Here is an 18,836-nt window from a genome sequence, read left to right on the forward strand (position 1 = left end):
CTGAAAAAGTGATAGTTCAGATCTTTTAAAGTGGAGTTCTGTGGAAAGGTTATAAACAATGATGTTACAAGCTGCAGATAGCTCTTTAAACGTGCTCAGTTTGGAAAAATATAGTTTTATTCTAACGAGATTGACTGCTTGTTCACATACAAAAGTGATTTGCTTTTGTCTTAAAACAATTTCATCCTAAGAATTTCATATCCATGTGAACGCTATTTAAAATCCTTTATATTGCCATCTATTCTGCATTACATGGTTATTTACATAGACTTCTGTGGTTAAATGTAAATAGCAGCAGCAGCTAGCTGAAGCACTTCCGATGCTGCCTGGGACACTGCCAGCAGCAGTATCATATTACTGCCTGAATGATTGTGCTGTACAAAGTTGACAACGAAGGTTTATAAAACAGTTTGCATGAACAGCTATTAATTTTTTTGAGATTTTAGGTTTTTTTAAAGACCAACAGCAGTCCACGTTGGTCTTTGCCCTGCACAGACTAGCTAGTAACTCATCAATCTGGTCAGAATTAAACTTCATTTCTCCAAACTGAGGTTGTTCAAAAAGCCATCTACAACAGGTAAGATATTAATTGTTCATACGTCTTGCACAGAAGATCTGAACTAAGGTTAATTAAGGTAATAAAATTCAACATTTGAGGCTTTATCAAACATTTTAGATGTGCATAATAATGTATTATAATCTTTTACTATCATAAATTATTGCAAGTTTTTAAGAAAAAAAACTTTTGCAAATTAAAAATGCATTATGTCCTGACAATTTCCCCCACTTTTATGGAAAGTGGTTTCAAACCATGCACTAGCAACAAAAGCATGCTGGGAAATAAACTCTCTCTTCAAGTCTGCTTTGGTTGAAACTTCAGTCCGCGTTTCCGGTCAGCAGCAGAGTCCTTAAAACTCCAGGTGACTCAAAGTTCCAGTCAGGTGATGCCTGCACGTCTTGGGTGACGTGCAGCGTGATGAGAGGGGACATTAAAAGTGCACGTGCTCAGGTGTGGAGTCAACACGCGGCAATTACTTTTAACCTCAAGCAAACATGAGCTCAACCCACGGAGAGAAAAACATGACGCACAAGCGGGAGGATGTCTGAGATGTCACTCTGTCTCAGGTTATCATCACAGCAACCTTCAATTTATGTGTTTAAGTTGGTTGTTTACACTTTGTTTTTACATTTGGAGTTTCAAAAAAAAAAACACACTGATGGTCCTGAAGGCATCTGAGGAAAACATGTCTCGGCTGTGTGTTTAATCAGATGAGCAGAATGAACACTTTGATGAAGCAGCTCGGTGATTTCGGGCTTCTTTAAAAGCAGAAGGGACTTTATTCTGCAAATGAGGAGCATCAAAAGTGCGCACGGAGCAGGAATCTGATGAAGGTCCCGCCCCGAGGTGACGTCCAACCATCAGGGAGTAAGAAGCTCCACACTTTCCTCAGACTCCAGTCAGAGCTGCACGGGAAACACACGCGCATCTGACAGATCCGAGGAGGAACAACAACAACAAAAAGGTAAAGTTTCTTTAAAACTTTAAAGGCTCCAAATTAGACGAGTCTATTAAAAAAGTAAAGAGACACCAGAGGGACGTGGCTTTCATACATCTGAGCAGTTTGTGTTGTAAATGTGAGAAACAGCTGGAACATCTGAATCCGGCTGGCATCTTCTCGGAGTTAAACTGTTTCGCAGCTTTCCGCGCGCAGGTTTCTAGAAATAGATTAAAAGTGTTAATTAGGTCCGCGCATCCGTGCTGCGTGGGAACGGCTTTTAACTGGGAAGCACTTTGGTGGTAATGTGGTTAGATTGAGAACAAAAACTTCTGAACATCAGACTTGGTTTTTACCCCTGACTTGGATGTGTCTCAGAGCTGGTGCGCGGTTGGCATGCGCGTGACCAAGACTTGCGGTGGGAAGTTGGCTGAAACCTGCAGTCCAGGTTTTTATTGTGTTGCTGCAGGCAGTTTGCAATCTTTGAACAATACCAAAAGATGTGGATTTTATGTCTGATTTGGTTGATGTTAGGCTTAGAAACTGTCAGTGATGAACTAACTTATTGACAATGATGCTTCGTTTTAAAACATGGACTCACTGGCAAAAATAAAAAATAAAAGAAATTACCAGAAGCAGATTGGATGTAGTTTTGTTCAAACACAGACCAGTGATGGCTGTAAATTATTTGATTTGAAAGGATGCAAGAAGCTGGCATGTCTAAAACAGGAACCAGAGGGGACATCACAAGCGGAGCAATAGTGTTATCAGGCAGTTGCTGGAGCATTCAGCAGCAGACACAAAAGCTTTCTCGCAGACACATTAGACAGAATTATTATAACTTGCTGGAGCTTGATGGGTCACATAGAGGGTTTGCTGTAACTTCATTTTATTTCATTTGTTGTTTATGTATTTACGAGTTTTAAGTAATAACTGATATCATCTATAACATTCAGAGCCTAAGCTAATTTTCAATGCACATCCCCAGCATGTGTGGGGTGTACAGGTGTCACACACAAACACACACACACAGTGAAGGTTCTGGTCACACAACACAAATCAGACTAAGGAAGGATCATTGTATTATGTGCCAAGCTTTTCAGAACCCCATGACATATTAAGCAACTACTATCTGAAAACTGGGCCCTGGACAAAGATACCAGTGTTGCTACTGGCATCATGATGTGTGGAGCCATAGGGTCTGATTTCAGATCACCTCCGGGAGTGAGTCGGTGGACCCTGATTACACAGCACTACATCAGTGACATCCTGTGTCCGCTTGTCTTGACCCTCCTGATACATCACCCTTGCACAGTCTTTCAACAGTACAATCCTCTTCCTGCATCATGTTGAGGTGCTCCCAGAACCAGCCAGGTCCTCTGATCTTTTCCCAGTTAAAGGTGTGCTGGATCAGCTAGAACATCAACTCTGACCCAGTGTTAGTCTGCCAGATCTACAACAGCAGTGGGCCAACATGCTGCAGGAAAGAATACAAGTAGATGAAGCCTTTTCACACCAATCTGTTGCTTGTATCCAGATCCAAGGATGTGCCACAACCGACTGACATGAGACCAGCACTGTGACTTTACCGTCAATTCTGTTCTCTGTTTGATCTGAGATTATAATTATTGCAATACAGTCACATTTTGTCTGAGTGCTTAACTTTATTTGCATCAGTGTATTTTCAAAGAGTAGACTGTATGCTTGGGTTTAAATCCAATGTTTTGTGTTTTAACTTCAGGGAAAAATAATGACTTTTGTTCCTTCTTGCAGGTTCTACAACAATGATGGAGCTAATGACCACTTCTCCTTTCTACCACCCTAATTCAACTGATGAAACTGAGAGTAATGGCTCTTGGTATGGAGACTATGACTACAGAGATGATCATTTCTCCAAAAATGATCACACTGAGCTGACACGGTCCCTCAACATCATGTCTCTGATTGTTTACTCCCTGGCCTTTGTCCTCGGTGTGCTCGGGAATGGAGTGGTTATCTGGGTGACCGGCTTCAAGATGAAGAAAACTGTGAACACAGTTTGGTTCCTCAACCTTGCTGTGGCCGACTTCCTCTTCACAGCATTCCTGCCTCTGAGTGTCACATACACAGCAATGGATTTCCACTGGCCGTTTGGCAAATTCATGTGCAAGCTGAACACCACTATTAGCTTTCTGAACATGTTTGCCAGTGTCTACATCCTGGTGGTGATCAGTGTGGACAGATGTGTGTCTGTGGTGTGGCCCGTCTGGGCCCAGAATCACAGAAATGTACGCAGGGCCTCATATGTGAGTCTGTGTGTTTGGGCTCTGGCTTTAATTCTCAGCGCTCCGTACTTTGTCTTCAGGGACACCGGTCCATCATACCACAATGAAGACATCATCAACTGCTTCAACAACTTTGCTTTCCCTGATGATTATGATACTCCACATGTAATTCAGTTACAACTGTTTCGCCATCAGGCCATGACCATCACTCGGTTTGTTCTTGGGTTTGTCATCCCCTTCACTGTCATTGTCTCCTGTTATGCTGTCATAATCCATCGACTCAGCAGAAACCGCACCCTGGCCAGCCAGTCAAGTCGTCCTTTTAAGATAATTGCAGCCATCATCATCACCTTTTTCCTTTGCTGGGCTCCCTGGCAGATCATGGGTTTAATTGAGTTGGTGCATCACATGACAAATTATTCAAATGAATTATTTGACCACATTGTTATGATCGGAGTCCCAATCGCAACAAGTCTGGCCTTCCTAAACAGCTGCATGAACCCTCTGCTGTATGTGTTCATGGGCCAAGATTTTAAGGATAAAGTCCGCAAATCCATATTGAAGGTGTTGGAGAATGCCTTCCAGGAGGAGGTGTCTCGCTCCTACACAACCTCAATGATCAACATCCGAAGCAAAGACAAGTCTTTCTCTGACGCCGAGGTGTAAGGTGTTCAGTGACGCAGACTTTAATCTGAACAATGTAAATATCTCTGATTATGAAAAAATACGATTTTATATTTGTTTATTCTGTTATCTGTTGAGCAATTATAGCACTTCCCTATGCAGTTTAGCTTTGTGTAAAATATCTCCCGACACATACCATTTTCTTTTCTTTTGCTTCATGAAGAAGAAAACAAGAATTTGAGTTGCAGCTATTTTAGCCAAATACACAATACACAATATTGAGTTTCCTGCATACCAGAGCAAAAAAGCTGTAAACTTAGTGTATACATGTTACTTCTGCATATAGAATCCATCCAGTGTAAAATGTGCTGCTCAGCAACAACAGGGTTACAGCAAGTTCATCTCCTAACTTCTTTTTCTCATTTAACGTGACAAAAACAAACACATGACACTGCCCAAAAACCCAGCTGTGGGTCCGTACAGTCTGTAAGTTATGCAGAGTAGGCAGTTATATTGTAATCTCATTTTCATTTAATAAATTGTATATTGTGCTTTGATTGTGTATTGTGTAAAAATCTATTAAGGACAGTTTGATGTAATCAGCTAAACGCATCTATAAGTGATTGAGTTTATTTTTCCTAAAAGGATATTGTGTTTCATAATAAGCTTTGAAAGCATGAATGTTTTTGTATTTTTTGTAAAAGTATATTGAACATTTGTCTGATATTTCAGCATGTTCCTTTTATTCCACATAAAGTCAAATCTGGCAAATATCTTGTGAGACTTTTCTGTCAAATTAATTTGGATATAAGTATTTTATGATTAAGGTATATGTGGTGCATTGTCATACAGCAAAAAACTTTCTAGAAAATCTTGATTCTCACATAAACAACAAGGCTGTTTGTTGTTATTGTTGTTGTTGTTTTTCTTTCCTCAGCCTCAGATGTAAAATCCTCTGCAGTCTCTTAGCAGTGATGATGGGAAAGTGTTTCTTACTGCTGACATGATTTTAAATACTGAAATAGTTTTGGACAAAACTCATTTGCCTTACATGTCCAATAAACTGTGTATCTAAGGATCACATGATCCCCTCATCTGATAAAACATCTGATAATAATTTATCAGATTAAGAAGCAGATCACAGAATTTGTGTTACCAGTGGAGACCAGCAGAGGGTGCTGCTCTTCTTTTGTAATTTTGTTAAAATACTTATTGTAAATAACAGTAAATAGTGTGTGTGTTAAAATTAGGTCAAAGATTTTCAGTTTTATTCTTACTATTTGGTTTATTCTGTTAAAATGGTGGAACTTTAATGTGAAAATAAGCTACTAACAGCAGTTTTAGATGATTATAAAACTGAGTTTATTTTCAGTGGTGAGATACCTGTCTCCAGCAATCACTGGGTGTGAAGTGGGGTTACACCCTGGACCGGTCATCCATCACAGGGTCACACAAACACTCACACCTAAGGGCAACAAAGAGTCTCTAACTTAACATGCATATTTTTGCACTGTGGGAAGTACCCAGAGAAAACACACACATACATGAGAATATGATGCAAACACCACCCAAAAAACCCCAGACCTGCAACCTTCTTCCTAAATGTGTTGTTCACATCAAAAACTATTTAAAAGCAAGTTTATTTACAAATTCCTTTTATTAAAAATAAATTTGGCACAACACTACTCTCAATTAAATTCAGACTTCAACAAAATACAATTTTTAAAATGCTTTTCTTTTATATTTAACTTTTAGGCAAAACCTTGGTGTCACTTCGACCAACAGGAGGCTCTGTGTTCAGGAACAGAGGCGAAGCAACAGAATGAAGTCAAGATGAATTTATTTTAAACTGCCGGTCACATTTGCACCGACACCCATTTCATCTAGTGAGACAAAGAGGCTGGCTTTTATACTTTGGGGCAATTCCAACACATACCAGGTAAAGGTGTGGTAAAACAAAAGAAATAAACATTTACACAACCTAACACAAAAAATAAATTGTACCAGTAAATATGTACATGCATGCAAATCATTAGAACTACACTAATCTAAGGTCAATCAAAGAATAAATTTAACTTAATATAACTCCTCAGAGTATTACCCCTCTTAATTAATAATGGTATGCTCCAGGAGCTTTTCAGCAGTACCTGGAGGATTTGTCTCCCTTTGCTGCTCCACCCTACTGAGACACACCCAGAAAGGTAGGTACTCAAACAATTAGCAATCTCAAATTAAACCAATCAGAAACAAACTGACGATTTCCCCTAAATCTCCCTGTACAGAAAGGATGGCCAGTCCCTCTGCCCGAAAGAATGTTTAAATGTCACAATGTAACTGAAATAAAGAACTGAAACAAAAAGCATTTGGTCTGTAAAAAAACAAATATCAATAATCATTTATTAGGGATGGAACCCCTGGTCTCCATCACACTTGGCTTTCACAATTTACTGAGTGGGAAGTAGCAAGAGCATAATTTACCCTGATGATTTAAATAAGATAATTGACTCAGACTGCTGTTCAAGTTGGGAAAGTTACAAAGTTATGGTGCTCCCAAAAGAACATGATATAATTTTGTTTATTTCAAGCCATAATAGCTGCCAAATTCACAATTTTTAAAGTATATGATTTCAATTTTTAGACGACTAATACATTCTGCATATCATTAAATGAATAATTTAACTCAAATTAATCAGGGTTTTTGGAAAAAATACATTAAGAATGTCATAGTCTGGTATTTTCAGTTTGTTGTTTTTGATTATTGTCTTGTTTCAGTTTAGTTTTCCTGCTCATGCCCTGTCACTCTCCACCTCCCCAGTACTTTTCCTGTTAGGTCTGCCACGCCCATCTCCACCTGTATGTCATTGTAATCACTCACCTGTGCCCACTTCCCATATTATCCCCTGTGCATATAACCTGGTCATTTTCTCCACCACCCCGCTGGATCATTGTTGTTGTTGCTTGTTAGATGTTTGTTCCTGTCGCTCTTAGTATTGCCTTGCCTTGTTTCGTCTTGCCTTGTCCCGCCTCTGTTAATGCCTGGATTTTTGTTAGAGTTTGTTTTGCTGCCACGTCAGCTTTTTGTTTTCTAGTTTTGTTGTTTTATTAAATCAGTTTTTGTTTTTTGAAAAATTAGTCTGCGTCTTGGGTTCGCCACGCTCAGACCTCACCTTGACAAAGAAACAGCAAATATTCTTTACCTCTGTTTACAGCTACATTTGGCAACCCAATCGGTTCTGGAAATTCTCCTGTTAGAGTTTGGAGTATCTCAGTACAGCTTATTTTGTATGATTTTAGTCCCAGCTTTTGCTTTAACACTCTCCACCACTCGATTTTCAAGTCATAGAGTCTAAATGACTCTACTTCTATTGACTCTCATCCTCACAGCTTTTAGTCACGGTATCTTTAGAACTTTACCTTTTCTCTTTCGACCTGGAGTCTCTGATTCCGTTGTTCTACCTCTAACGTCGTTAACATCCAAGAATTATTTTAACAACTAAATATCTGAAACAACCTGAGACTGGCCGAAGTGAACTTTTTAATGTTGAATGTAAAAAAAACGACTCGTAATAGTTGGAACAAAACTTGACTCTGTTGATTTCCTTCATTTGTTAGAATTAAGCACTAAATTAAATTTGGTGTTTCTGAAGTACATTAAAGTGCAAATAAGAGAACAGTCGGTGATCTGAGCTCCACATTTCTCTCCTGTCTAATGAAAACTCACCCATGAACACTACAATACTGACCAAACCAAATAAGTTAGAATAAAGCGCTGTTAGAAATTTAAAGGCTCAAAAACTGACAAGTTTGTTCAAAGTTACAACAAAGAACAGATGCATATATCTAAGTAGGATTCATTGTAGGTCTGTATGAGACAAACTTGTTGTGAAAGAGTTTATGAAGGCCACTGCGTGAGAAGAGCGTTGGCTTTAATGTGGTGAAAGACCAGATAGTTTGATAAACAACTTTTGCTGCTGCTGCTTTACACTTTTTTTTTTTAATTGCACCACAGGTTTCATGCATCTGAGGTTTGCATGTGCAAGCTCAAAACTTAGGGAGGAACAGTGTTAAGCCTTTTAATAATGATAATTTACAAAAATGGAAAAACTGTTTCCATTACATATTTTATTACATCCTGCTATTATGTGCTGGACTGTCTCAGGAGCATCTTTACACAGCCTGCATCTTGGGTCTTTCTGGTATGATAGACCTCGGCCTCTATTGCTCTTGTGCTGCCATGATTAGTGCCTCTGTGCTGTCCTTCAGTCCAGCCCTTTCTAGACACTGGTAGGATTTGTTGATATCAGCCACTTCCTCAATCTGCTGGTGGTACATGCCATGCAGGGGCTTGTCTTTCCATGAGGGTTCCTCTTGTTTGTCCTCTTCCACATTGGGTTTCTGCTGCCTGAAACATTCACTTAGCAGATCATTCAGGGCTTTCTTCCTGATGTACTCCAGGATCTGAGTTGGTTCATCCTGTACAGAGCCTCTGATGCTCACTAGTCCTCTGTCTTAGTGTACTGTCTCAGGGTTCTGGACTTGGGGTGAAACCCTCTGTGCATTGTGAGGAGCTTTTCTTTTTATCTTCCATTAACATTCCATAATTGTGTTGCTTGTGCTGAATGATGTGCTCTTTTCTTAACTTTAGGTTCAGAAAGAGTTACATATTCAGAAAAAGATGACAGTAAAAACTATTGCAAAAATATTTTTGGGAAAAGAGGAAAAGCTTTTGCAAATTTACAAAGGACCTTTAGAAAACAGTGCAGTGTGAATTTTTAGATGATTTTGCTTGTTTGATGGTTTTGTACTGAATTCTGTACATCTTTCTAGTTCCAAGTAAGTGCTTTCCCACCTTAGAGACACCACTTATGCTCATCTGTTGATGTGCATTGTTTATGAACTTAAAACAAAACAGTAAAGCAGAACTCAATCTAGATTACTTTAACACAAACTTATTTATTGACATAATGCAGGGTTTTAGCCATAAGAGCGAAACCGAAAACCAGAACACGGAGACAGGAAGTAAAGGTAAGTGATTTATTTACAGGTGATTTGATATTTACAGTGAGAGTTCGGGAGCATCTGAAATGACAGGAAGGAGGCAAGGTGAGTCTCAAGTACCAAAGAATCCAGTACAGGTTTATCTGAGGTAGTTGGGAATTAATTTGTTTGTTTTCCTTACAGGTTTCTGAAGAGTGAAGCAGCTCGGAGTTGAGGAGTGAATGGTCCAGGAGGAATCCAGTGAGGAAGGATCCTAAGAGTCCAACAGGTAAGTTCGTCCAAGCTGCACGAGGTAAGTCCCAAGGAGAGGCACAGAGGTAAAAAACCTGAAGCGAGGCAAAACACAAAAACAGGATTAACGTAGCGATTCGAAGCTAGGCATAAACCTAGTGGCTGCTACTCTGACCATAAGGCAAGATGCTCCAGCGAAGATCTGGTGCCGACTAGGGGTTTAAATACTGGTACTGCTCGGCAGAGGAATCAGCAACAGCTGCGAAGAGAGGGGTTAAAGACCACGCCCAAAGGTGGGTCAAAACCAGATCCTCACATTTATTAATCACACTACAATATCTCATCCAATAACATGCTGTTATTTGATGACCGAATGCCTGAATACATGTTTGACTTCAGTAACTCAACAGGACTCTCAGACAGAGGCTGGTCCATTTTAAAGACAAAAAACCCAAACAAACTGTGCCATGTGGTGTATGCAGGTCAGTGCAGTGAAGCATGTTCAGACCTCTGTGTCTGAGAAACTAGAGAGCCTCTCCACAGATGCATGGGTCAACATAGAAGACAGATGGTTTGACAGGAGAGGTGAAGGAAGCCATTTACATCAAACAAGAAAAGACTATTTTAAACAGAAGATGAAGTCTTAAGTTTCAGATTATAAAACCTAAAATGAAGCATTAAAAATAGATACCCAGTCATTTCCCCTCTAATTAGCACCTTAATACATGTGAATAAAGAATCTCTCTTGTGAATCAGGCAAACAAAGACTATAACGACTCTCCGATGTGAGGGGAGTGAGATTAATCTGTTTGTGCATTTAGCTTCCAAAACAGAGCATCTCATGCAGTTTAAAGATTTAAACACCACGCTCTCCAGTTCTGAATTGAGAAAGCTTCTGGACGGGAAGCAGCAAAACATCTTTAACTGCAGAATCGAAGTCCAGTTGTTTTGGTATTTTGTGTGTGTGTGTGTGTGTGTGTATACATACATCATTATTACTCAGAGGAACAGGTAAATATCTCATATATCTCTGATGCATTTCTGTTTAACACCACAAACTTTCTTAGAAAAACAATGTGCTGTTTCTTGCACAGACCACACACATTAAGCAGAAAAAAAGCCCTACAACTTTTATCTGCACGTTTCTGGTTTCTGGTTACATTTGTGGTCAAGTCAAGCTGTCAGCCTGAAAACTTTTCTGTCATTACAAGAACAGTAAATTCAAACAGGAACAAAAGAATGACACATTGCACGAACATAAATCAACTGCAACAATTAAAATTGAAAAATTCATCTATGAAATTAAAGTTTCTACATCAAACTTTTTAACCATATCATTAAACTATGAAACACTAATGTCATGACAACAATACACAGAGCATAAAGTATATCAATTAACATTATTATCCATCCATCTTCTTTACCCGCTTCTCCATTCCGTGTCGCAGGGAGCTGGTGCTTATCCCCAGCAGTCACTGTGCGAGAGGCAGGGGACACCCTGGACAGGTCGCAAGTCCATCGCAGATCCACATATAGACAAACAACCATTCAAACACTCACTCACACCTAGGGACAATTTTAGAGTCTAACATGCATGTTTTTGGTCTGTGGGAGGAAACCGGAGTACCTGGAGTAAACCCACGTGTGCACAGGGAGAACATGCAAACTCCACCCACTCTTCTTTGTCTTTTTCCTGGCAGCTGCATCTCTAACATCCTTCTACCAATATACCCACTGTCCCTCCTCTGCACATGTCCAAACCATCTCAGTCTGGCCTCTAACTTTATCTCCCAGTCCTTCAGCCTGTGCTGTACCTCTGATGACCTCATTGCTAATCCTGTCCATCCTTGTCCCTCCCAAGGAGAACCTCAACATCTTCAGCTCTGCCACTTCCTGTTCTGTCTCCTGTCTTTTTGTCAGTGTCACTGTATCCAAACTATACAACATAGCTGCTCTCACCATTGTCTTGTAAACCTTTCCTTTGACCTTTGCTGCCACCCTTTTGCCACAAATCACTCCTGACACTTTTCTCAATCCATTCCATCCTGCCTGGACTCTCTTTTTCACTTCTTTACCACACTCACCGTTTTCCTGAACAGTTGACCCTAAGTACTTGAAGTCCTGCACATGTGTGACGTCTGCTCCTTGTAGCCTCACTGTTCCAGCTGCCTCCCTCTCATTCACACACATGTACTCTGTCTTACTATGGCTGACTTTCATCTCTCATCTTTCAAGTGCATACCTCCACCTCTCCAAGTTATCTTCCACCTTTTCCCTGCTCTCACCACAGATCATGATGTCATCTGTAAACATCATAGTCCATGAGGATTCCTGCCTGACCTCATCAATTAGTCTGTCCATCGCCAGAGCAAACAAGAAGGGGCTCATAGCCGATCACTGATGCAGTCCCATCTCTACATTGAAGCTATCTGTCACTCCTACAGACCACCTCACCACTGTCCTCCTGTTTTCATACATGTCCTGTACCAGTCTAACATACTTCTCTGTCACTCCAGTTTGAACCATACAACACCACAGCTCCTCCCTCAGCACCCTGTCGTATGCCTTTTTTAAATCCACAAAGACACAATGAAGTTCTTTCTGATGCTCTTTTCTGACAAAATATGGAACATGTACAAGTCTACCAAGAGCAGGCCGTCCTCACATACTGAATGACTGTGAAGAAGAAGAACAGTGAGAGAGGCTACCAAGACACCTGTGAGCTCTCTGAAGGAGTTCAAGCTTTAGCAGGTGAGATAGGAGAGAGTACTGTTCCTCGAGTTCTTCACCAATCTGAGGTTTATAGGAAACTCATCCCTCATCAGCTCGATGTTGAGATGGAGGCAGACACCCACAGAGAAAGACTGGCAACAAATGAAGCTGTATCACTAAACATTGTTGGAGGATCATGTACTTTGTTGATTGTTTCTATTAAGAATGCAAGCATCTAGCAAGGAGGAACATCAATAAAATAATTAAAACTTTAATTAATAAATAAAAAAGAAGGACAGATGTGGCTACAAATTACAAAAATACTAACACGGACAAGGAAAAACCACATCAGTGATAGAACAGAGTCAGAGCAGGAAGCAAAGTTGAGTTCTTGTGGCAGATAAACAAATCCAACAATGATCTGAACAATCTGTAGAGTATTTATACAGGGAGGATGATGACAGGAAGGAGAAGAAGATGAGCTGAACCAGCAGATCGAGGTAGAGAGAAACCAAAAGAACTGAGGGAAACAATCAGTAGCAACACAAATTTTCACTGTACTCCTCTGTGGTTAACAATCACTTTTAACATTTTAACATCATTTTTACTCACAAAAACTTGTAAATATATCAAACTAAGTGCATTTATAAACTGAAACACACCAAGGAAAGATATGACTATATTACACAACAGCAAATAAAGAAAAAAATACAGAAGTAGACACAAAAACCCCAGCACAATGAGACTCAGATGGTAATTTGACTTGTGAAAGTTACAGAAGTTACTGGTGCTGCCAAACAAAAACAAAACATGATAGGGTGTTGTTTGTTTAAATATTGAAGTTTGTGTATTTGAAGGCCATATTGAGAGCTCACAGCATTGTGTGTGTTCAGCCTCTGGCTCCACCTTCATGTAGGAGGTGACATTATCACCCACTCATGTCTTCATATTCTCCTGTCACAGTTTGATCAGTGAGTCTTTTCCTGCTGTTTCAGTCACATTCCACCACAGAGATCTGAGAAAGGTACGTTCATTTATGTCTTGGCAGGTATTTTTATTCAGACTTTAGATAGTCAGTAGAGCCATTTTATTATTGCCCTCCACTGAAAAGAAGGCACTAATGTATTTGCCTGTTTGTGGGTGCATATGTGGTCTTTGTTATCTTTTAAGGACTTCTTTTACTATTTATTTTTACTAGGACATTTTTAGCATCTGGCTTGTCAGGACTGGTATGGGGACCAAAGCCCAATCCTAAATGGTAGAACACACTTCTGGGTTAGAGGTTAAGTTTAGTTGCACTTAGAATTGGATTTCGTTCAGAATTACCCTACATAAATGAATGGAAGTCAATACATGACTATGAGCTAAAACTTTGGTCAACAACGTCTGCTTCTGTTTTTAACTTTCTTTAAAAATTGATATGAGGTTTGCATGTGCAAGCTCAAAACTTGAGGAGGAAAAGTGTTTTATGCCTTTTTACATTGATAATTTACACAAATGAAAAATGGTTACATGGTTCATGTTAAACTTATAGAGTTAAGAGGCACCGATAAAAGTATGAGGCTCCTAAAAAGATGCTCTCAAGTCATGTCAGAGAGAACAGATTATTATTATTATTAGTAGTAGTAGTAGTAGTAGTAGTATTGCTGTTGTTGTTGTTGTTGTTGTTTTGGGGTTGTTGTTTTTTTACTTTTAGGGAACAAATAATCCTAAAAATATTTTTTTTCTTTTTTGCATGTTCTTGTACAGTGATGCCCAATACCTCTTGTTACAACCACTCTACAACTACAACTGGGAGTAATGACACCTCTGACAACAATTGCCTCACAGAGTTAAAATGGGCTCGCATCATGTCCATCGTTTTTTACTCCCTGGCCTTTGTCCTCGGTGTGCTCGGGAATGGAGTGGTTATCTGGGTGACCGGCTTCAAGATGAAGAAAACTGTGAACTCAGTTTGGTTCCTCAACCTTGCTGTGGCCGACTTCGTCTTCACAGCATTCCTGCCTCTGCGTCTGACATACGCAGCTCGGAATTACCACTGGCCGTTTGGCAAATTCATGTGCAAGCTGAATACCACCATACTCACCCTAAACATGTTTGCCAGCATTTACATCCTAGTGGTGATCAGTGTGGACAGATGTGTGTCTGTGGTGAAGCCCATCTGGGCCCAGAATCACAGAAATGTACAGAAGGCTTTCTATGTGAGTCTGTGTGTTTGGGCCCTGGCTTTAATATTTAGTACTCCATACTTTGTCTTTAGTGACATTGATACATCAAACTGCAGCAATAAGATTATCAACTGTTACACTGACTTTGCTCTCTCTGATGACTATGAAACTCCATCTGTGAATCAGTTTCGTCTATTTCGCAGTGAGGCCATAACCATCACTCGTTTTGTTCTGAATTTTGTCATCCCCTTCACTGTCATTGTCTCCTGTTATGCCATCATAATCTATCGACTGAGGAGAAACCACACCCTGGCCAACAAATCAAATCGTTCTTTTAAGATAATTATTGCAATCATCATCACTTTTTTCTTCTGCTGGGCTCCCTGGCACATTATGGGCCTATCGATGCTGGTGTTTCACATGACAAATATAGAAAGAACTGTCTCTCACATCTTCATAATCATTTATCCGATTGCCAGAGGCCTGGTTTGTCTGAACAGCTGCATGAACCCACTGCTGTATGTGTTCATGAGCCCAGATTTCAAGGATGTTGTCCGTAAATCCATCCTGAAGGTGTTGGAGAATGCCTTCCAGGAAGAAGAACCTCGCTCCTACACAAACCCAGGATCACCGTTCAAACCAACAAGTCCTCTGATACTGAGGTGTAAGACGTTCACTGACAGACTTTAAACTGTATCCTACATGTTACTGCTTATCTTCTTTTTATTCCTTTCCGTTGTGCAATTACAGCACTTTATTATGAGTTTTATGTTTTAACATATTCATTTTAGTCTTTTCCTTTCTTTAGCACGGCAACAAAGATAAGATTTCAAGTTGGGGTCGATACAGTTTGATTATAACTGCCCACTTTGATTTATATTATATTATATAACATTTTTCTTTTTTAAATCATTTTTGTTCACAGTTTTATCTGTAATTTTTAAATAGCTGCCATCAGAATAATGACATACATATTGGATGTCTTAAATAAATGTGGTAAACTGTCATTCATCATGATGTTTTTATATAAGCTGATGTTTCATTTACAGTGTATAATCTTCTTTTATTTTCAAGACTACTAACAGGAATGATGGTATTGTGTTTCTTGCTGTTATTATTTTTATTACTGAAATGATTTTGGACTGTTTTGTTTTGCCACTTTCTTTCTCTCCAGCTAAAGAGAACTGAGAAAAAAAAGAAGCTTCAATGCTTTAAAATCATGGGGAAAATGGATGGAAGTGGGTAACATTGATCTGCAAATAAATATCATGACAGATACCTCATTGTTGGAATTAGGCTTCATTTATTGTTCAGCTCAACAGTTTGTTTAACTACAAAACCTGAGAGAAGTAAATCTTAGCTGTCTGTGAGAATCTTTATACTTTTAATAAAGAATCAATAACAAATGGAAACACTTGAAATGACAAGATTATTGTGTTAAACCTTTGCCACTTGGTTTAATGTATTTCCTCTTATTTTTATGTCATAGTATACATAAATTTATATACAACATGTTTATAATGTTTTGAATTCAAGAGAAGTTTTGCTATGAAGTCTTTCATCATAATCTAGAAAGGAAATGGTACATCATGAGTCATTTCCACTGTACAGACAGAATCCTTTAGATACAAGTCATCTAGTTTTAGACGGTGTTAGCTGGTATAGTTTTGCTCATTATTGCAGATAGGTCCACTTACTGATTTGTTTTATTATTATTAACCTTTATTTAACCAGGCAAGTTCACCTGAGATCACAGATCTCTTTTCAATGGAGGCCTGGGTCTGAAGGCAGCCTAATATGCAGGTTTTCAGACTGTGGGAGGAAACCGGGGTGCCTGAAAAAACCCACAGAAACACGATTAGAACATGCAAACTCCACAAAGGTCCAACCCAGGGCTTGAACCCAGGACCTTGTTGCTATGAGACAACAGCACTAACCACTAAGCCATCTTGCTGCAGCATGAGCTCTGCTGCTAAAGATTGATTGATTGATTGATTGATTGATTGATTGATTGATTGATTGATTGATTGATTGATTGATTGATTGATTGATTGATTGATTGATTGATTGATTGACAACAACCAACTAAGGTAACTAAAGCGTTTTACAGCAAAAGGTTCATTACATAAAGTGTAGTAAAAACTTACATCACAAAAGAAATACACAAGAGCAACAATAGAATAAGGGAAATAAAAGAAAATGTCATTCCACTACATGGTATTAAGAGCCTGTTTAAAAAGAAAAGTTTTAAGCTTAGACTTAAAAATTCTCTGGTCAGAGGTTAAATAAAGATCTAAAAGGAATTTATTCCAAAGTGGGGTGCTGCCACTAAAAAGGCCAGGTCACCCCAGTGCTTTAACCCAGTTCTTGGGACATCTAATAAAAAGTAAGTTCAGATAAATAGGGAGGGGCTAATCCATTTAACGCTTTGAAAAAAAACATTGACATTTTAAAATCAGTTCTAAAATGAACAGGAAGCCAGTGCAAAGATAATAAGACAGGTAATGTGCTCACGTCTTGACGTGTTGATTAAAGAGCCAATATTGTCATTTTTACTGCTAATGTAAATAATTCGGGCCCTTTCACCCTTTTTAAAGCAGATAAGTAATTTTAAGCACTTTTCTAACAAGCAATATGAGAGGATGCAGAGGCAGCCCGTGATCGAATTGAATTACTATACATGGAGTGATGACATGGAGACAACCAGCAAGGAACAGCTTGTTGAAGGATATTCAACAAGCTGTCTGCAGGCTGGATGCAGCCCGGTTTACAAAACCTATCAGAGCTTCTCCTAAATCACATTAAGTAAGCTCAACACAAACATCAAGAGGTTTTGTCAGATGATATGTGAGTGAGAGCAGCTCTTTCAGGAATTCAGTCATGTTTATCTTCATCATATAAGCTGACATTGCCAGTGCTGTATAGATGCTGAGTTTGAGGTCCCTCACATAATGTCATCATTCTTCAGCAACTTTTGTCTCCATGTTCAATTGTCTTGAGTATTTTAGTGCTTTTTTAAACCATTTCATGAATCTGCCAGTGGCACATTCTCTGCAGATGCTGATATTTCTATGAGGGTTTTTCTTTTCTTTTCCTTGGGTTGCTTTAGGCTCAGAAAGGGTTAAACATTCACACCAAAAAAACAGAGAAAGAAATTGGTGAAATAAAGACAGTAAAAGCTGTTTATTGCTAAAATCAATTTATTGTGAAAATGTTTTTTGGGGAAAAAAACAAAATCTTTTACAAATTTACAAAGGACCTTTCGAAGACAGTGCAGCAGGATTTTGTAGGTAATTTTGCTTGTTTGTTTGCTTTTTTACTGAATTCTGTTCATGTTTTTAGCTCCAAGCAAGGTTTGGTGTATTTTTGTTGTTTTCCCACCTTATGGACACCACTGATGCTCATCTGTAGATGTGCATTGTTTATGAATGTTGAACAAAGCAGAAAAGCAGAACTGAATCTAAAATACTTTAACACAAAGTTCGTATATAAGCGCTGCAGCCAAATTTTCACTGTACTCTGTGGTTAACAATCCCTTTTAACATTTTAACCTAATTTTTACTCAGAAAAACTAGTAAATATATCAAATATCTATGATGGATTTCTTTTTAAGAGTAGTATTAATGTTGTGTATAAAAGTTTCTGTTCGTCCAGAACGCTGCTGCACCAGAAGCCATGTCCACATTACCCCAGTATTACCAAATTTACATGGGCTGAAATTGGCTGAAAGTTGAACCTACTACTGAAGAATGGCTTGCTATTGTGCATGAATATTATAAATTTTCTCTCATGATTCAAAAAGATACATTTTGTAGAATTTAGTCAAAAAGGTCTGTGTATGTAAAAACCCTGTAAGATGTAAGATTGGACTTCAGGTAAAACCACAAGACCTTCCCACCCACCACCCTCATTTTATGCTGCTGTACTGTGTTTGTACCAGGGCATCTTGTTGTCATGTAAGCCTCTCCACCATTTCATTCGTTTTGTTTTATTCATTGGTGTTTTCCTGTTCTTCTGTTTGCTGCAACTGGCTATATGCCATATGCTTTGAGAACACCGTTGTTTTTAAAGGTGCTATATAAATAAATTTGACATCTGACAAAAACAAAATTTTTAAGGGCACTTTGAAGGAAATGAGTATTAAACAAGAAAAGTTTACAAAATATCACAAACTTTCTTAAGAAAAACATCAGGCTGTTTCTTGCACAACCAGACCCACATTACACAAAAAAACACAATTTTTATCTGCAGTAAAAAGAAGATTGCACACCAACAACACAGTAGGTAAAGAGAACATTGTGGTTTCTGGTTGCATTTGCCATCTAACATCCTGAAACCTTTCA

At 38.9% G+C, this 18,836-nt stretch overlaps 2 protein-coding genes across 3 annotated transcripts in view; both read left to right on the forward strand.

Annotated features, from left to right (window-relative positions):
- Window positions 1-687: 687 nt before the first annotated feature.
- Window positions 688-18,836, forward strand: part of LOC108249998 (chemokine-like receptor 1) — a 22,239-nt gene continuing 4,090 nt past the window's right edge. Inside the window, exons 1-2 of one of the 2 annotated variants that reach the window (XM_037980437.1) lie at window positions 688-1,523; window positions 3,270-3,487. In XM_037980437.1, coding sequence (XP_037836365.1) covers window positions 3,281-3,487 — 207 coding nt within the window. In that variant the 5' untranslated portion in view covers window positions 688-1,523; window positions 3,270-3,280. Of the gene's footprint in view, window positions 1,524-3,269; window positions 5,295-18,836 lie in introns of those variants that run through there. The other variant, XM_017439672.3, reaches the window with a different exon arrangement.
- LOC108250003 (chemokine-like receptor 1) lies at window positions 13,076-15,859 on the forward strand. Its single transcript, XM_017439675.3, has 2 exons — window positions 13,076-13,349; window positions 14,075-15,859. The coding sequence occupies exon 2, from the start codon at window positions 14,077-14,079 to the stop codon at window positions 15,181-15,183; it is 1,107 nt and encodes a 368-aa protein (XP_017295164.1). The 5' UTR covers window positions 13,076-13,349; window positions 14,075-14,076; the 3' UTR covers window positions 15,184-15,859.

The sequence above is a fragment of the Kryptolebias marmoratus genome, linkage group LG16 (assembly GCF_001649575.2).
Source record: "Kryptolebias marmoratus isolate JLee-2015 linkage group LG16, ASM164957v2, whole genome shotgun sequence".
NCBI classification, from domain to species: domain Eukaryota; kingdom Metazoa; phylum Chordata; class Actinopteri; order Cyprinodontiformes; family Rivulidae; genus Kryptolebias; species Kryptolebias marmoratus.